This window comes from Gossypium raimondii, chromosome 5, assembly GCF_025698545.1.
Source record: "Gossypium raimondii isolate GPD5lz chromosome 5, ASM2569854v1, whole genome shotgun sequence".
NCBI classification, from domain to species: domain Eukaryota; kingdom Viridiplantae; phylum Streptophyta; class Magnoliopsida; order Malvales; family Malvaceae; genus Gossypium; species Gossypium raimondii.
Window position 1 is genome coordinate 7,839,004 of NC_068569.1, and position 18,559 is coordinate 7,857,562.

The 18,559-nt window shown below is 34.1% G+C and overlaps 2 protein-coding genes across 3 annotated transcripts; one reads left to right on the top strand and one right to left on the bottom strand.

The window, feature by feature from the left end:
- Window positions 1-7,052: 7,052 nt before the first annotated feature.
- LOC105768079 (homeobox-leucine zipper protein REVOLUTA) lies at window positions 7,053-13,404 on the top strand. The gene is made up of 18 exons (XM_012587818.2): window positions 7,053-8,113; window positions 8,195-8,360; window positions 8,821-8,900; window positions 8,992-9,082; window positions 9,224-9,319; window positions 9,415-9,528; window positions 9,619-9,702; window positions 9,837-9,992; window positions 10,076-10,150; window positions 10,282-10,388; window positions 10,513-10,696; window positions 10,820-11,008; window positions 11,275-11,355; window positions 11,818-11,952; window positions 12,076-12,410; window positions 12,562-12,667; window positions 12,797-12,946; window positions 13,049-13,404. Exons 1-18 carry the CDS (start codon window positions 7,881-7,883, stop codon window positions 13,196-13,198), a joined length of 2,532 nt encoding a protein of 843 aa, XP_012443272.1. The 5' UTR covers window positions 7,053-7,880; the 3' UTR covers window positions 13,199-13,404.
- A 934-nt stretch (window positions 13,405-14,338) lies between these two features.
- Window positions 14,339-17,640, bottom strand: LOC105768080 (CASP-like protein 5A2). 2 transcript variants are annotated; one of them, XM_012587819.2, is made up of 4 exons: window positions 17,410-17,640; window positions 16,811-17,140; window positions 15,729-15,861; window positions 14,339-14,854 (listed from the first exon to the last, which is right to left on the bottom strand). In XM_012587819.2, exons 2-4 carry the CDS (start codon window positions 17,050-17,052, stop codon window positions 14,663-14,665), a joined length of 567 nt encoding a protein of 188 aa, XP_012443273.1. In that variant the 5' UTR covers window positions 17,053-17,140; window positions 17,410-17,640; the 3' UTR covers window positions 14,339-14,662. The 2 variants fall into 2 exon arrangements, with proteins under 2 accessions (XP_012443273.1, XP_052487709.1); XM_052631749.1 differs by lacking the exon at window positions 17,410-17,640 and adding an exon at window positions 17,295-17,388.
- Between the last annotated feature and the right edge of the window lie 919 nt (window positions 17,641-18,559).

Consider the following 18,559-nt stretch of genomic DNA (forward strand, 5'->3'; position numbering starts at 1 on the left):
TTTAAACTTTAATCCCTCAAATTTTGAATATTACACTTAAGCTATAAACTTTTCACATATTTACAATTTAGTCTTTGCTTTAAATTGATGTATCACAACATTCTTTTTAATTCAATTTTTTTCTTGGCATCACTCAACCTTTCTTTTATATCATTATATCATTTTCTCACCGGAAAAATCAATTATACATCATTCAATTTAATACTATTTTTATATTATATTGATTTTAGGGTATTACAGGTTATTTTCTTATTATAGTTTTTGTTAGACCTGTGATCTTGCAAGTTTCAAGCTAACTATTTTCTTTATAGCAACTTTGTTTTTTTTTTTTTTTTAAACTGCTTATCTCGATATTAATAATAACATTTGCGCCAAAACTGTGTAACATCTTTATTTACAATGGCAAAAGAAGCAGCTAGTTCTTCGGAGCCTAAAAACAAGGATGAGTTTGAACTGATCATAGTAGCTCGGGCATTGCTAAATTACCAAGTAAAGGAAAAGATGGGTGGCTATGCCAAACTCCTCCAATTCCTCATATCGTTTACAAAGAAGTTCCCTATTCAGAATCCAAGACCAACAAGTCCACAGCCTCTTGCTACCACCTCAAAAATCCTTTCCTTAATCCGCCCGTATTGGCATCACTGAAAGCACCTGCACTCCATCTGCAGTATTCCCTCAGCCACCAGCATCACAAGTACCTTATCAGCAATTACAATCCATGACCTCCATCCATACGTATTGCCCCCACTTGTCACCATTAGGCAAGTGGTTCCATTATTTGCTGCCATCCGCTAGAATTAGAAATGAAGATGTTCTGCCCGCCCTGCCCAACAAATTACAAATCAGATGAAGCTGCAAGCAAAACAACAAAGAAGTTGAGACGGTACAGAGTGTCAAAAATCTGATGGTAGAGAAAGAGCATATTGAGGCAATAGGACAACAGCCATAGTTTTGTCTTTATCAACCTTGTTACCTTTCTGTCATTTCATCAAATGAGTGTTTTTATCATATTCTTTCTGGGTTTTTTTTTTCCTTTTATGTTTCTCAGAAATTAAAGTTTTTACAGTTCAAGTTAGTATATATCAGCAGTTACGTACCAATGCAAGTCATACCAGGAAAAAAAATAATTGACCAAAAAGTGGCCTCTTGTGAAGACGATGTAAATAAATGATTTTTTTTTTGGACATAGTAAATAAATGAATTGAAAAGTATTTCTTGGTTTGTTAAAGCATATTAAATATGGTTGTTTTTATTCTTCTGAAAGGAACATTCTTTAGTAGTCTTATAAAGCTGAAAAAAGAACAGGCTTTTCACTGGTTTAAACACGACCCAACATCTCCAATCACCGAAATCCATCGTCTTCGTCGCTGGTCTTCACTATGGGACCTCACCTAACTATCAGATAAAAAACAGCTGCAATGTTCATCTTTAAACTTCATTGTTGCTTGCTTTTGACCAAGAATAAAACAAGTCATAAAATCTAAATTAGGGCTGAGTAGCAGTTCTAACATATGTCCCAAATTTGTGGTTGTAATATATTAAGTTCCATAATCACTACTATCCCACTAATGACTAAAAGGTAATGGGGGAAAAAAAAGTTGGGTAGCCAGACTCAAACTGATCTCTTACAAACCCAACCGTTTCTGTCTGGAAAGAAAGAACATTTAAAATTTAAAACAAACTAAAGACAAAAAGGGTTAAGAGTTTTGCTGAAAGCTCCCAAACACACACTTACTGTCCATAGTTATGGTTATAACTTCACTTGGTGAAAGCTCAAGAATGGTACTTTTACTTTTACATCAATTGGTTAAAACAAGAGAAAATTAAAAGAAATCACCACTATGGAAAAAGAGATTTGTCATATTATATGGAGCACCATGCTTTCCAAGTTTGTTTTCTTTTTCTTTCGTCTTTTACCTATAGGCCTATATATAGATGATATAGGGGAGGGGGGGGGAGGGGCCATTGGGTATGTTATTGCTTGAGCAACACTACCCCCTAACCGCCCCTAGAATCCAAGCATGCCATTGTCATTCCCATCTTCAAGACTTTATCTATTTGTGTGTTAAAACTTTATGGTGAAAACATAACCAGAAAAGTATTTACAACAAAAAAATAATAAGTTTGCCAAACAAGCAAAGCAAGGGAGAGGGAGAGAGAGAAATTGACAGAATGAAAAAGGAAGGGGAGAAATATTTATTCTTATTTATTTAAATTGGGTTGTTAGTATAGGGCCAGACAGGATGGGCCCACATGATTGGACTGAAATGGGGCCCAAAAGGGGTTAAGGAAGCAGTGGCATTATTCCTTTGCTATGATAAAAGTAAAGCAATAGCTCATGCCTAAAGAAGATAGGAACCCTCCACCCTTTGTCATAGAGGCCCATTGCAAGAAAAGAAATAACAATGACATATAATTTAAAATAATTATATTATATATATGAAAAGAAAACACATTTGTTGGAGGAGGGGGACAAAGTGGAAGAATGTTAATCCCATCACCTAAAGTTCACAAAAGATAAAGAAAAAAAGAATATGTATATAAATACCCATTTTGACTTTTGTTATATATTGCTCATTCATCATATATATGCCATTGATTGTACTTCAACTTTGTGTGAGATGGGACTTTGTAATTCATTTTCATGCATGCCCCTTATATTCTCTCCTTTAATTGCAACTATCAAAATGCATCACTATTTGATGTATGATATATGACCATTACCCTTGATAAAGGATATTTATTTTACCATAAATTTGAGTATATAAATAAGATTAGATATTCGAGAGGGTATATGAAACTTTGGGAAGCGGTGGGATACAGGAGTGTACACTTGATCCAACCTTTTTGACTAAACTTTAGTTAGTACAAACACGTAAAGGAAGCCTTGTGAAGATAAACATTTGACATTCACCAATATGAAAAGATGTTATAATAGATAGGTTAATAGCCGACAGGGCAAAAGCAAAGAAAAGGCTGAGCAGTGAGATCTTTGACAAAGGAGGAGGATGTGATGATTCCCATGAATCGTGAAGCTTATGTTTTTCAGTTCTCTATTACTGTAAAAAACGTATGTCTTAATTATAATGATTAAGAAATGTCTAAATATGAGATTAAAAAGAAGTGATCATATCTCAACATTATTTCGAGACCAAACATCATGCATCATGCATCAAGAATATACAATACCCATCCATTAGATTCATCTTTACCATAAAATTACGTAATGAAATTGTAATGTTATTTTGAAAGACAGAAAAAAAGGGTTGTTTTTGTGTCTGAGGTGAAAACTTATATAGCGACAGCACCAAAGATGATGGAATGGAAAGGGGTTGGCTTTTTTGTTTGTTGCAGTGTTTGAAAGTCAAATGCAATTGCTTTTGTTTTACTGCAATTGGAATATGTACAGATGGATTTAAGGCATTGGCAGATGCGCTATGCTTTGTTTTTGGAACTACAGCTTCGGTGAGAGAATGAGAGGATCACAGCAAAGCAATAGCCATAGAGGGAAGACTGGGGAAAGAAAATCTTTTATTTTAGTAAAAATATGAAGGTGGGGGGTGGGGTTGAATCTTAGGCTTTTCCATTAACAGATCTAAACAAAGATTTGGCTTCAATTATGTCTGGTCTGCCCTTAACTTACTCTTTTTATCTTACGCAAAGTGACATTAGTTGAGGTTAAACTGCTCTTTAGAAAAAAGGTAAACTACATTTAAAGTCACTAAATTATTAGAAAGTTTACATATTGGTTATTTAACTTTAAAAAGTTATAAAATGGTTATTAAACTATTTGAAATTTTTCATTTAAGTCACCTAGCTATTAAAACCATTGTTGTATTGCCTTCTTTTTTCTCACCGTCTACACCAATAGAAAGTTCTCAATCCCCCCTTATCTTCTACAATTCGTTTTTTTATTAAACAACTTTAAATATCAAAGATTTGTGAACGAAAATCCAAACAGTTTTTTCTGATTTTTTGCATTGGCTGTCAGATCATCTTGAATCTAAGGTGTGTTATTCTACTTGTCGATGGATACTAATCCACCGCATGAATTGTCGAATTGTCAATTAGAACTTATTAGCTGAACCTTTTTTCTAAAAAAAAAAACTTTAGCATCTTAGTGACTTAAAAAAAACTTTCAAATAATTCAATGACTTAAATGATAGCTTTTAAATAGTTTAATGACTATTTGATAATTTCTTAAAGTTAACTAATCAAAATGTAAACTTAATAATAAATTGTAAACTTAAATATAATTTACTTAAAAATAAAAAAATAGAGAAGGTACAAACATAATTTCCATAAAATGAGACTTCAACTCCATCACTTAATAAAGATTTAACATCTAAATTTTAGTCAAACAGTTAAAATGGAATGGATATTTTGACTTCAATGTATATGAAAAAAAAAAAAGCATTTCAAGTTTCAACCTTATTTAGAAACCGTCTTTTTTTACACAGGGATTAGTTAAGTAAATTTGATTATGATTTCCTATTAAGAAACAATAATAACAATTATTACTATAATAATTTCATATAAAACCAATCTTACCCATAACATTTGTCTCCTTAGACACCGTTACCTTGTAATACGGAAAGCAAGACCGACCAAAGGGATAGGTCGGACACCTTGTCCTAAAATAAAATTTTTGGGATAAATTATTAAGCAAGTCACTTTAAAATAGTATCATTTTTATTTTGGTCGTTTTTTTGATTTAGTCACTCTAATTAAGATAATTGCTTAAATTGGTCACTGCTGCTAAAATTTCTATTAATCCACTAACAGATTGTTGATGTGGCATTTTTTTATTTTTGACTAAAGCTAGAGACCTCTTTATAATTAGTCTAAAATTATTTATTTATTTATTTATTTGTAACATAAGAATCAACAATTTCACCACTACCCAACACCCACTATAAAAATTGCAAATATTCATCATTGTTCCATCTCTTGCTCCCTATATCTATTACTCCTTACTCTATCACCTCCACACCGTAAAAACTACTTTACATAATTGCTTCTCCAACATGAGTGCTGCAGTTATAAAATCAAAGAGACATCACCACTGGATAAAAATAAAGGGGTGAACCAAAGTGAGGGCATGAAAAAGCCATGCTATCACCCATGTTGTTATGGTGACGTCTTTTTGAATTTTATTACTGCATCACCCATGTTAAAGAAGCAGTTGTGTAAGGTGGTTTTTATGGTGCGAGGGCGACGGAGTGAGGAGTAGAGCTGTTAATGGGCTGGGCCCGAAAAATTTTGGCCCGACTCTTAGGCCCGAGTCCGGCCCGAAATATGAGCATGAAATTTTGCACAGGCCCGGCCCGGCCCGATTTTTAATAAACACAAAAAATATTTTAAAAATAAAAAAATAAAAAAATATTTTTAAAGTATTTTAAAATTAAAAATTAAAAATATATATTTATTATATTCGGGCCGGGCCCGGGCCAAAAAAGTGGAGCCCGAGCCCGGCCCATTTTTTAAACGGGCCTCGTTTTTTTTGCCCAAGCCCATATTTCGGGCCTATATTTTTACCCGAACCCTCTCATATTTCGGGCGGACCGTCGGGCCGGGCCGGGCCACCCGGCCCATGGACAGGTCTAGTGAGGAGCGATAGAGATAAGGGAGCAAGGGATGGGTAGTGATGAGGATTGGTGGTTCTTATGGTGGGTGTTGGGCAATAATGAAGATTGATGGTTTTTATGTTGCAAATAAACAGAAAATATTTTAGACTAATTATAAAGAGGTCCCTAACTTTAGTCAAAAGTAAAAAAATGTTCCATCAACAATCTATTAGTGAATTAACAGAATTTTTAATGGCATTAACTAATTCGAGCAATTATGAGTGACTAGATTAATAAAAAATTAAAAGGACCAAAATAAAACACAATATTTTAGAGTAACTTGATGTAATTTACCTTAACAATTTTAAATAAATAATTAAAACTTAAACATCTATTATTATAGGTCTTATTATGAATGTTTTGACCAATTAAATATCAATTTCTGAAAAGGAAGGCTAAAATTATTTTTTTAAATAACAGATATTACCATAAAAATAAATCACTTAATTTTCAATTAAAATTAAACAATTTACTTTTGAAAAATCTGTTAAAAAGCTATCCACTAATTAAACTACAAAGTAATTTCTCATTAATTTAAAAGACCCACTCTATTTCTTTTCTATACACGTATACAAATTTTAAATATGTAAAAAATATAAATAAAAAATATCAGAATTCAAATCACACCAATAATCTTAGTTGTCCTATCAATATATATATATATATAAACAAAAGGAAAACATGTATAAAAATATATTAATTTATATGGGAAATTAAATTTACTTTTCATAGAATTCATTCATGCGCATATGTTCACTTTATATAATTGTTTGTCTGGAATTAAGAAACACACACATCTATGACTATACACATTATTTAAAGCCAATGGTCCCTTTTATTTGTATTTATAGAAATTGCTTTGTTCTTGCTCCAGTATAAAAATCTCCATCCTTCGACTCAAATTCATGCATGAACAACAATAATTGAAGTTAATAATGGAAAATTTAAAAGGATAATTAGACAAAAAAAAGAAAACAAATAATTTCAACTAATTAATATTGTTTTTTAATTAGTTGATAATATTGTAATCAAACACCTAACCATACAGAGATGAAACTCAGATAAAGACAAAAGACAAATTCTGTTAAATTGAATTTGGTTATGTTACTTAATAATACAGACAAATAGATAGACAATTATTGGTTGAATATTTATCATATTCACGATTTAAATGATCAATATGAACTGGTCCCTATTTGTTTTAATGTTAATTGTGAATGTAATTTATGAGTTTTCTAAAATATGTTTTACACTGAAATGTATTTTAACCAGACAATAAAAGTGAAAATGAGGAGACCGCTGAATTATATAATTAATATTAAAAAGTAATCTCTTGTAATTTTGTCGGCTTGTGAGCAAATGAAACTCTTTTTTTTTTCCTTTCTTATCTCTTTTGATTTTCCCCAACTATTGCAAAGCTCAGACTTAGATTACTCACTGTCACAACTTTTCTTTTTTCCTTCCATTTCTCTATCTTCAATTCTTTTTTGACATAATTTTTATATTTGTTGGGTTTTTCTTTTTCTTTTTAAAGAAATTATTTCTTTGTAATGCTTTTTGAGAAGAGTTGAAGATCTTATGTTTTTTTTTTAAGGACTCTCTTCATATTCAAACATGGTTAGCATTTTAGTTGTTCTTCACGTTTCTGTGGTGGGTTCTTGCAAAAAACCAGCTTTTCTGTGATGCTACTGTTTCTGGGCTCTCTTTTTTGAGAGAGCCTTTCAAAGCTCTTTTTCCCCCCTTGAAAACCATTTCAGTTACATCCAGCTTGTTTCATAGCAGTGTTTTCACTTTGGTGTTGAGATCAAGTTTTCTTGGCGTTTTGCTTTTGAAGAACGTTCTGAAAGTTGGATCTTTGGGGAAGATTTTAGGCTTTTTTTTTTTAAATAATCATTTCATCGTCAGCTAAAAAGAAAACAGAAGACAAAAAACCCACACACACAAAAAAAAAAAACACCACCCACTTGGCTTTTACTTGAGGCTGTTTCAAATCAAAACTCCTCATTTTAGCTTCTCTCTCTCTCTCTCTCTCTCACTTCAGTTTCATACATATCGTAGAAAAGGGACGGACTTTACTAAGAAACAAAATAATCTTTAGTTCTATAGGCAAATCCTCCACAACAAGGCTGTTATCTTTTATCACTCAGTTCACGGCTCTCTCTCACTCACCCTCACTGTGTTTTTTTTTTTGTCTGACAAATCCTCATATATATAAACAAAAATTGGTTCTTGCAATCTTGGTTTTAGCTAGAAATGGCTATGGCGTTGGCCCAACATAGAGAAAGCAGCAGTGACAGTAGCATCAACAAACATCTTGATGGTGGCAAGTATGTTAGATACACGGCTGAGCAAGTTGAAGCTTTGGAACGAGTCTATGCTGAGTGCCCCAAGCCCAGCTCCTTGCGTAGGCAACAGTTGATAAGGGAATGCCCCATTCTTTCAAACATCGAACCTAAACAGATCAAAGTTTGGTTTCAAAATCGCAGGTAAGTTGTTATAAACTAAAAAAAAAGGGGTCTTTTTTTTGGAGTTATAAAAATTTTAGTCATGGGGTTGTGAATGTGCAGGTGTAGAGAGAAGCAAAAAAAAGAGTCTTCAAGGCTGCAGACTGTGAATAGAAAATTAACAGCAATGAACAAGCTGTTGATGGAGGAGAATGATCGGTTGCAAAAACAGGTGTCTCAGATGGTCTGCGAGAATGGGTATATGAAGCAACAACTGCATACTGTAAATGTATCTTCTTTTAGTCTCAACCTCTTTGTTTGTTTCTCTTCAATTCATATTAAAGAACTGTATCAAAATGCTTAATGTGAAAATATATGCCCTTTATTTGCATTTTAAGTTAGATTTAGCAGTTAATATAGTAAACATAATTTTTTTTATTCCTTCTTTTGGTGTTAGGCATCAGATAGATCTTTGTGGCATACCAATTATATGCAGCTTTTGTGTCTTATGCTCCCCATGTGGTGTTTCCCTTAATTTGTCTATATATATTTGTTCTTGGTTCTCCTCTATTTATGCACAATTCTAACTTTTTTTTATCCTCGCGTCTATTGTAATTGCACCACTCGCTATTTACTTTGTGTTATGGGATTGTTTTGGCCTTTTTTCTATAAACATATATTATGCATTTTCTGTGGTCCCTTTGTAAGTATTTTGACATCATTGCTGTTTATTTTGGATGTTTTTACAGACATCAGCAGCTGATGCAAACTGTGATTCCTTGGGCACCACTCCTCAGCATTCACTCAGAGATACCAATAGCCCTGCTGGGTAAATTTCTGTTTTAACTACAATGAACCAGCTCTCTATCTGTTTGTATGTATTCTAATAAATGCTGTGAATTTTGTTATGGTGTTGGCAGACTCCTCTCCATTGCAGAGGAGACCTTGGCAGAGTTCCTTTCCAAGGCTACGGGAACTGCTGTCGATTGGGTCCAGATGCCTGGGATGAAGGTTTGTCAGTGACTTATATACCGATTATATTTTCCGTTTCTGTTGTTGATTTTATCATATGAATCTAGTGATAATTGTTTTTCTTCTTTCTTTAAAGAATTAGAAGTTTCTCTGAGCCTGTTTGTTTAAAACTGTTGTCAGCCTGGTCCGGATTCGGTTGGGATATTTACCATTTCCCAAAGTTGTAGTGGAGTGGCAGCTCGAGCCTGTGGTCTTGTAAGCTTAGAACCTGTAAAGGTATGAATCCTAGTGTTGTTATAAAGAATCAAGACATTTTATTATCGTACCAGATTTATTTGATCTGATCAACATGATTAAATTGTTGTTAATAGATTGCGGAGATTCTTAAAGATCGTCCATCTTGGTCTCGAGACTGCCGAAACCTTGAAGTTTTTACCATGTTTCCAGCTGGCAATGGCGGAACAATCGAACTTGTATACGCACAGGTTAAGAAGAATGATTCCACTATATTTTTATTTAAGAGTGAATGTTTACCCTCTTTTCTTGAGGAATTACTAAAATTGTATCTGTTTTAGACATTTGCTCCAACTACGCTGGCTCCTGCAAGGGACTTTTGGACTCTAAGATACACTACAACTTTAGAGAATGGCAGTCTTGTGGTATGCATGTCTTGCACTTGTTATTTATTTAAATAATGTATAGCAGTGCTATGTAATTTCATATGCATGCTTCTTGAGAATAACATGATTAGGCTTGCTGATAGTATTTACCTTTTTTGCTCTATTTTTCCAAGGTCTGTGAGAGGTCTCTTTCTGGTTCGGGTGCTGGCCCAAGCGCAGCTGCAGCGGCTCAATTTGTGAGAGCTGAAGTGCTTCCTAGTGGCTATTTGATTAGGCCTTGTGAGGGTGGAGGGTCGATCATCCATATCGTTGACCACCTGAATCTTGAGGTACAACTTCTGGCGAGTAGGTACTTTCCTGATGTCTTTAGTTGTATCTTTTGTGGCAGTCTTCATTTCCACGATTATTGCAGGCATGGAGTGTGCCAGAGGTGCTGCGCCCGCTTTATGAATCGTCTAAAGTAATTGCACAGAAAATGACAATTGCGGTGAGTAGAGATAGATTGATTTATCAATATGGTTATCCTCTTAACTTTAAAACTACTGAAACATGGAGAGTTTCTTTTGTGTTGCCTCAAAAGGCATTGCTAAAAGCACTGACTGTTTGATCTCTGCAAAGGCACTACGTTACATCAGGCAGATTGCCCAGGAGACAAGTGGTGAGGTGGTTTACAGTCTCGGCAGGCAGCCGGCTGTACTCAGAACTTTTAGCCAAAGATTAAGCAGGTAGCTAAAAGGATTATATTATGCCCTGTAATTTAGATTTTGAGTACAAATGTGCAGCATCTGTATTTTGGTGTCATGCGCTTTATTTCATTGTGATATTTGTGTGTCTATCATTTACTTGTAGAGGCTTCAATGATGCAATAAATGGATTCAATGATGATGGATGGTCTATAATGAATTGTGATGGAACGGAGGATGTGATAATTGCAATTAATTCAATCAAGAGCTTTAGTAGCACATCAAATCCTGCTAATGCTCTCTCGTTCCTTGGGGGTGTTCTGTGTGCCAAGGCATCCATGTTGCTTCAAGTAAGTTCTAGACAGCCCTTAACAATCCGAAGCTGTTTTCTTATTCTATAATGCTGACTATATTACATATAGCATTTCTTTTCATTGCAATTTTAGTTGAAATGGGTTTTTTTCTTTTGTCAGAATATTGCACCTGCTGTGCTTGTACGTTTTCTTAGGGAGCATCGGTCAGAGTGGGCTGATTTCAATGTCGACGCTTATTGTGCTGCATCGTTGAAGGCTGGAACAAATGCTTATCCTGGAATGAGACCTACAAGGTTTACGGGGAGTCAGATCATCATGCCACTTGGCCACACCATTGAACACGAGGAGGTATATCTTCTATGTGGTCATTTGATTCCTCTGCGGTATGTTTTATGGTCGCTGTGTAAGCTAATGGAGATCTACAATTCGATATTTACTTCAAATGCCTTAGTTGCCCTTATTTCAAATGATTAATCCTTTTGTTCTTTTTTTTTTCCCCCTTAGGGAGTTCCAATAAGATGCATCTTCACCTTTCTGTTCTCTTGTTTTCAATTGCAAGTGTCATCTTTTCTCATTTGTCGATAAACTTTGCTAATGTGTTTATCGTGTATCAGCTACTCGAAGTGATAAGACTTGAAGGCCATTCTTTTGTGCAAGAAGATGCCTTTGTATCAAGGGATATTCATCTATTGCAGGTGCTTCTCTCATAATGCCTTGTTGAGTGTCAGTGTCTATTTACTTGTTGAACAGAAAATATAAAACCCACTTTCTGCCATTTTACTGGTTTTCTACATCTTTAGCATGAAACTTGAAACCAATGTTTTTATTGCTTAAAACCTCCGAACTGCATTTTTGGTAAAAATTTTGAACCTTTGACCTTTCTTTAACAACTTTTGAGGCATTTACAATAAATTTCATCCTGATTAATTATATTGATAATCCTCATTGCTATTGTAAGTGCAACATTTAACATCCCTTTATGTCCTTCCAACTTTTGAGGCATTTAATCATATTGATAATCCTCATTGCTATTGCTATTGTAATTGCCTTCATATTTACAGCTGTATGTAATGTTCAATCCGTAATGAAGTTGATTGAATATGACCCCGACCTTATATATATACAGGCACGTTTTATCTATATTATCGTTTTTGCAGATATGTAGTGGAATCGATGAGAATGCTGTTGGAGCCTGTTCGGAGCTTGTCTTTGCCCCAATTGATGAAATGTTTCCGGATGATGCTCCCCTACTACCTTCTGGATTTCGTGTTATCCCTTTGGATTCAAAATCAGTTAGGTTTCACTGCCTTTCATCCGAACTTTTCCCACTCTTAGTCATTGTCAATATTATTATTGTTCAGATTTTTCATTGGTCTTTAGACAAAAACCAAGGTACTGATGATGGTACTATTCAGTCTGATACACAGGACTCATTGACCACAAATCGGACTTTGGATCTGACTTCTAGTCTCGAGGTAGGACCTGCAACAAATCATGCTGCAGGAGACACTTCATCGTGTCGGAACACACGATCAGTATTGACAATTGCCTTCCAGTTTCCCTTTGAAAGCAATCTTCGGGATAATGTTGCAACCATGGCACGCCAGTATGTCCGCAGTGTCATTTCTTCTGTCCAGAGGGTTGCCATGGCCATATCGCCGTCTGGATTGAACCCAGCTGTCGGATCAAAGCTATCTCCAGGCTCTCCAGAAGCACTTACACTGGCTCACTGGATTTGCCGGAGCTACAGGCGAGTTGCTTCATTTCTTTTATACATAGTAGTTTTTGCTAACATACCACACTAGAAATTATATGTGCCGTCATGGTTTACCAAATCACCTCATTCATCCTTCTTCCTTTTCTAGTTGCTGATGTGGCGTTTTCCGTTTGTTTTTACTCAGTTACCATCTAGGGGCGGAGTTGTTGAGATCTGAATCACTTGGCGGTGACTCGATATTGAAGAATCTCTGGCAACATCAGGATGCGATACTGTGTTGTTCATTGAAGGTATGGCGACAACTCCTTTTTAAAATCTAGAATGCTAGATGCTTATCATTGGACCTTGTATATCAGGTCCTTCAGGTGCATTCTTCATAATTGTTTGAATCAAGTAATGCTTTTGCTTTGGTTTTGCAGTCACAACCGGTTTTCATCTTTGCAAATCAAGCTGGGCTTGACATGCTTGAGACAACTCTAGTGGCTCTTCAAGACATCACACTGGATAAATTGTTTGACGAGTCCGGTCGCAAGGCATTGTGCTCTGATTTTGGCAAATTAATGCAGCAGGTGAGTCCAAAACCATTTAGAACATAGATTGGCTAAACCATTTAGGAAAGGGGTTATGTAAGTAAATGTGTGATTGGCTAAAGATTTCAACTTAAATGGCAGGGATATGCTTGCTTGCCGGCGGGAATCTGCATGTCAACAATGGGACGCCATGTTTCGTATGAACAAGCTTTTGCCTGGAAAGTCCTTGAAGCTGATGAGTCTACTGTCCATTGCCTGGCCTTCTCCTTTGTTAACTGGTCTTTTGTGTGAACAACATTTCACTGTAATTTATTTATCTGAAAACCAAGGTTTTCCCATAGCTGCTCCCGGAAAATGGAAATGATGAACAGATCAGGAAAAATGAAAGGGAAATTTTAGATGAAATGGAAAAGAACAGAAAAAAATATGTTTTGTAATATCGAACAGTTCAGGTTTGCATTATATAAATTTAATCCATTTTTTTAGTGCACCAAAAAGGTTGCTCACAGCCACAGGCCTGCAAATCATTTCGAAATATTGGGATTCTACCCAAAATCAACGCACTGAATATAATAAATATGGAGATATTCCACGCATTGACGTTCGTTGTATGTTTTAGAACCAACATTCCATCTATCAATTTGTATTAAATCTAAAATGGAGTACTGACAGTAAAATATATGCGTAATAGATTGATAATAATTTATAGATTTGGAGTATAATTCATATTCTGTGTTGTCCGTTAATGCTTGGTAAAACTAAGAAATGTTGACGAGATGATTCGATTTAAATTCAGTTTGAACTCGATTCTCATTTCATTCAAAATTAAGTTTGTAATTTCTTGGACTAACTCAAATGTGATTGACTAATGAGTCAATTTGACACCAATTTAATTAAAAATTTATTAAAATAATTTTACATATTTTAAATAAAATATATTTTATATATTTCAATTTTATTGCACTTTGTTTCACTCTCATTGTTTGTGTAAATCAACTAGATACTAACTCTAGGAAAAACGATAATAGTGTTATAATAAACAATTGGAATGCATTTAATATTCTTAGTTTGATGAGTTTATCTATTTAAATTTACTTTTCACTCACAATTTAAACTACTTTTTTATTTTAATTTTGTACATATTAAACGTATAATTTCTACATGCATACGCATAATTTCTACATGCATACGCAGGGAAGGAGAACACTCATACACGGGTTTTTGTAGTTTCTCATCTAGTGTCGGAACTAAAGTACGCAAATCTGGTTCAGCTTGTTACTAGAGTAACTCAAGATGACAGAGGCGAGACTCATAAAAGCTCAGCCCGATCTAGGGGAAAGGGAACTTGTACCAAAAGAACACATGTCTGGAACTGGAATCCTGCAGTCGGTGATCAGAAGGAGAAGCTCAATGGTACATAGAGTCATAAAATTCGACCAGTAAAACACACCATCTAGTATTAAAAAATATACATGTTTTACAATACTGTGATCGAATCATTCAATCTCCAAAAGATGCAACTGGCAGTATTCATAATGTCCAATGCCCCAGATATTTTTCTCACGAAACCAATTTATAGAATACAAACTATACAACTTTAAAATCACAAAACCAAGTTCTTGTATCTTCAAGGCATCTGAGAAAGCTATGAAGGAATATACTTGGGATAATAATAAAAAAATGCTTTGGAGTTTGGATTGCATTCTGAAATGATCTGAATACTCCCATCGACTTCTTTTTTTCCATGTTACCTGTTTACCGGGATGCCAGCGACCAAAAGTTCAAGAGAAATGATGGTAATGTAGTAAACCAGCTAATGAAGGCCATTGCAGTAGCAGTTTCAAACTGTAAACAATGGTTATGCGCACAGCTATTTAGATCATTGTCAATAAGAACAGTAATGCCCGCAGAAGCACAAGCTGCAGCAAATGTCAGAGTGGATGTGATCTGCAACGCAAAAAACATATGATCAAGACAACAAACTACATAAGAAAGAGCAGACAACAAATTTCCAAAATCTCGGGAGCTTTGCATCTAACACAATGGGGAGATAAAAAGCAAGCAGTGTTGAAAAAAACTAGAATTGTTTGAGCTCTTAATGCAAGTGCATGTAAAGGTTCTGCAGTTACTCCAGATACATGGCATATGCAAAAAGTATGCAAACAAACACTGGATTCTTCTACAGGAATTAGCAATAAGTTCTACATATTCATTGTGAACAGTGCAGGAAAACTATGGCAATCCTGAGGCTTCTTCAAACAAAAACTAGTAAAATGTAGGCTTTTCTTTTCAGTTTGAGTAAAACTTATAAAAAAGTGCCAACCAAAACTCGAATCCAGTTTTTGGCAAAGAAAAGAAAGGAACGGATCTCAAATCCATCCAGCATAACTTTGACTTGTTGATATTCTAGGGTTCTACTACTTGTTGGCCATGCTAACACCAATTTCTTATAGCAGCATACAACAGAACCCAGAGCAAGTCAATGAACTTTGATAGGGAAAATTGCATTGTTAATACAGTTTTATTGCTTTAAAAGCCAAATTGCTCAATGAGGAAAGGAAGTTGAAGAATATTGGAATGAGTAATGATTAACTGCACTTTTCAAAGAGGAGAGAGAAGCTTTCCACCACAGGGAGTCACAAGGTAGATCAAGCAGCTTTGATTGCAAATCATTAAGGCCATAGCAGATGCACTAAATCTATAGTTAATGGAGGTAGAATGTGGTACAATTCTGAGGAAGCTAAACATGCAGACAAAGAGGATATTACGTGTATTCCAACCATTTAGCTTCATTTGTAACTGCAAAAAATAAACAGCTTACCCCGTCACCAATAGCAAACAAACTAACAACACGATAATTCTGCAATGAGCGCCTCACTAAAAGGGCATAAATGTCAATTATAGCCTGCGATATGCTCCACACACTCTGCAAGCCAGTGGCAGCTACAAGGTAGCTGATGTAAAAATAACAAAAAGCTCAATATTATGAAAGAGTCATGATAACATCGAATACAGACCAAAACCATTATAGGTGCTTCACACTTTGCTAATCATATCAGTGTCAATACAGAAAAGACTGCATATAAAAACATGCTGACTCCAGAAGAAGTTCAAGAAGTAATGCATATAGGAAACAAGAACTGAATAATATACATTTAAATAATCTTATTAGGACACAATCGAACTGTGAGAGTCAAGATCTTACAATCTCATTTCAAAGCAGAAAAGAAGTCTGAACCAAATTAGGTTCTCCCCTCCTTACATCGTTACCAGCACGAGAACCTATCTCTTACACAACCCTTACTATTATCAAAATGCAGAAAATAGAGTACCTAAAGAGTGTGGCAGAAGACATCCTACTATCGCCACTTGCCATTTTCTCAGAACTGATGCTCTAATTGTTTGACATCTCACAGATTTATTTAATCTAAGACATCAGTTGGCATGTAAGACATGTAAAATTAGCAAATTACCCAAGGTTAGAAACCAACCAAAAACAGAAAGCATATGTGAAGGGAAAGACACGTATTTTCATCTTTGAAACAGATGAAAATTTGGTTTCTTTCCCTTTCTTATCCAAAAAGTTCACCTACATAGAAGGCACAAAATCATACAACTTCTATGCATTTTTCAAACTGGCCTTTTAACGTTTTATTCCATTAGAAAGAAAAGAAATCTTCCCTTCACTGATATACAAACTAATTTACGTTTGAACTAGATGTAAATTGACAATTTAGCAGCTTTCTATATTCATTTCTTAAATACTAAAATTTCAACACGGATGTCAAGATAAGGTTTTTGACATTAAATTTATAGCATTATTTACATACGAGTTTTAGAGCTTGCAAATAAAAAAATTCATCACTAAAAAATCCAGGCAAACATTAAGCAGAAAAGAATTACCAAAAGGCGGTAACAGATGGAAAATCACTGGTGGTTGCCATAATACAAAGTCCCATAACTGCAGAAACAAACTGACAAATCCGCAACGCGAGCCCTCCTGCCGTTCCAGGCATCCCCTGAATATCCTTCATCCTCACTCTAGGCACCTCGTTGTTGTTGTTGTTGCCGCCGCCTATACCTACGCCTCCGTCCGTGGTTGGTAGATCTTCCACTGGGTGGACTGAGGCATGGCTCACATTCATCTCTTCAACTAAATCTCCTTCAATTCATACTCAAAGCTCCCAAAACTTAAAATAACCTATCTTCTTTTTTCTTTACTTCTAGTTTTCGCTATAATCAAACGGAATTCAATCAAATTATTAAAAAAACAAGTGCAAAAAAGATAAACTATCGCTTTTAAATAGTGAAATTAGTTATCACAAAATTGTCAAAAATTGAAACATCAGTCATCTAACTTATATATATAAGTGATAAATTAACTAACCAAAAGATTAACTAAACCATTATTTGCTAACAATGGATCGATGAAAAAAGAAATCGGAGCTTCCGAATAAAAGCTGAGATTCGGCAAGTGAAAACAAAGCAATTTGTATAGTTACCTGAAATTTTAAATAATGAATCCCGAAGAATTAGGCGAGAAATCTGGAATTAAGAAAGCGATTATTTTTGGTGATCTCTTTCGGGTTTTTTTTTAAGTGGCCAATGGCAATAAAGGAAATAATAAGAATTTAAAGAAAGGGAGAAGAAAAAAGTTAATGGGAGAGAGCCTTTACTCTTTTAACTCTCTCTTTTTATTTTTCTTTGTTTTCGTTGCTTTGAGCCTTTGAGTTTCCAGAACGTCAACTTCTTAGCAATTTAAAACCAATATAAACCCTTTCACCAAAAAAAAAAAAACACCAATATAAACGCAAAATATCTAAGGGTAAACTTACCAATTAGTCACCCAACTTTTAGGATATTTTCATTTTGGGTTAATTGTCCATGTCTTATTATATTTATACTTTCATTTTAGTCAAGTAATTTTAAGTCAGTTTCATTTTAATCACTCAAAAATATCACTTTTTTAATATTAATAGGAATAAAAAAATATTAAAGATTAAAATAAACAAATAGTAGAAATTAAAATAATGCTTTAAAAATTCAATTTGTATTTGTTTACCTTCGTGTCAAAAGTACTAAATTTATTTTTCTTTTCAATATTGAAATTTTATATTTCAAAATAAAGTTATTAAATATGAGTTATTTGACTTGATTTCGCTAAGGATATTCTAGAAACAAATTTTAAAATATAGAAGGAGATTAATTTATTTAATTTAAGTAATTTCAATATTATAGCAATAAATAGACTAACAATATCAAGAGATAATAAAATTAATAATTTATATAATTGATTTTGATGTTTTAAAATTTAAAATGTTAGTATTGAAAATAAATTAGAATTTTAACAAGAGGGTAAGCAAGTACAATTTGATAATTTTAATGTATTATTTTAGTTTCTACTATTTTCACTCTAATCTTTAATTTTTATTGCGATCAATACTTAATTTTTTTGTGATCAAAATGAAAGCGACCTAGAAATTGGTCGACTAAAATGAAAGTATAAACATAATATGGTGTATATAGTCAACCGTATCGGAGAATTAACATTTGGATAACTAAAATGAAAACGCCTTAAAAGATGAATAATAAAATTATAAAAAATTCATTTTAGGTGACCAAATCACCAAAATGAAAGTACTCTAAAAGTTG

Coding starts and splice junctions, on each gene's coding strand:
- LOC105768080 (XM_012587819.2), bottom strand. CDS start 17,052: ATGAATGTGAGCCATGCCTCAGTCCACCCAGTGGAAGATCTACCAACC. Junction 15,862..16,810: donor CCATCTGTTACCGCCTTTTG/GTAATTCTTTTC, acceptor TTTTTACATCAG/CTACCTTGTAGCTGCCACTG. Junction 14,855..15,728: donor TGTTTGCTATTGGTGACGGG/GTAAGCTGTTTA, acceptor TTTGCGTTGCAG/ATCACATCCACTCTGACATT.
- LOC105768079 (XM_012587818.2), top strand. CDS start 7,881: ATGGCTATGGCGTTGGCCCAACATAGAGAAAGCAGCAGTGACAGTAGC. Junction 9,320..9,414: donor TAAGCTTAGAACCTGTAAAG/GTATGAATCCTA, acceptor TGTTGTTAATAG/ATTGCGGAGATTCTTAAAGA. Junction 9,993..10,075: donor TTGACCACCTGAATCTTGAG/GTACAACTTCTG, acceptor CGATTATTGCAG/GCATGGAGTGTGCCAGAGGT.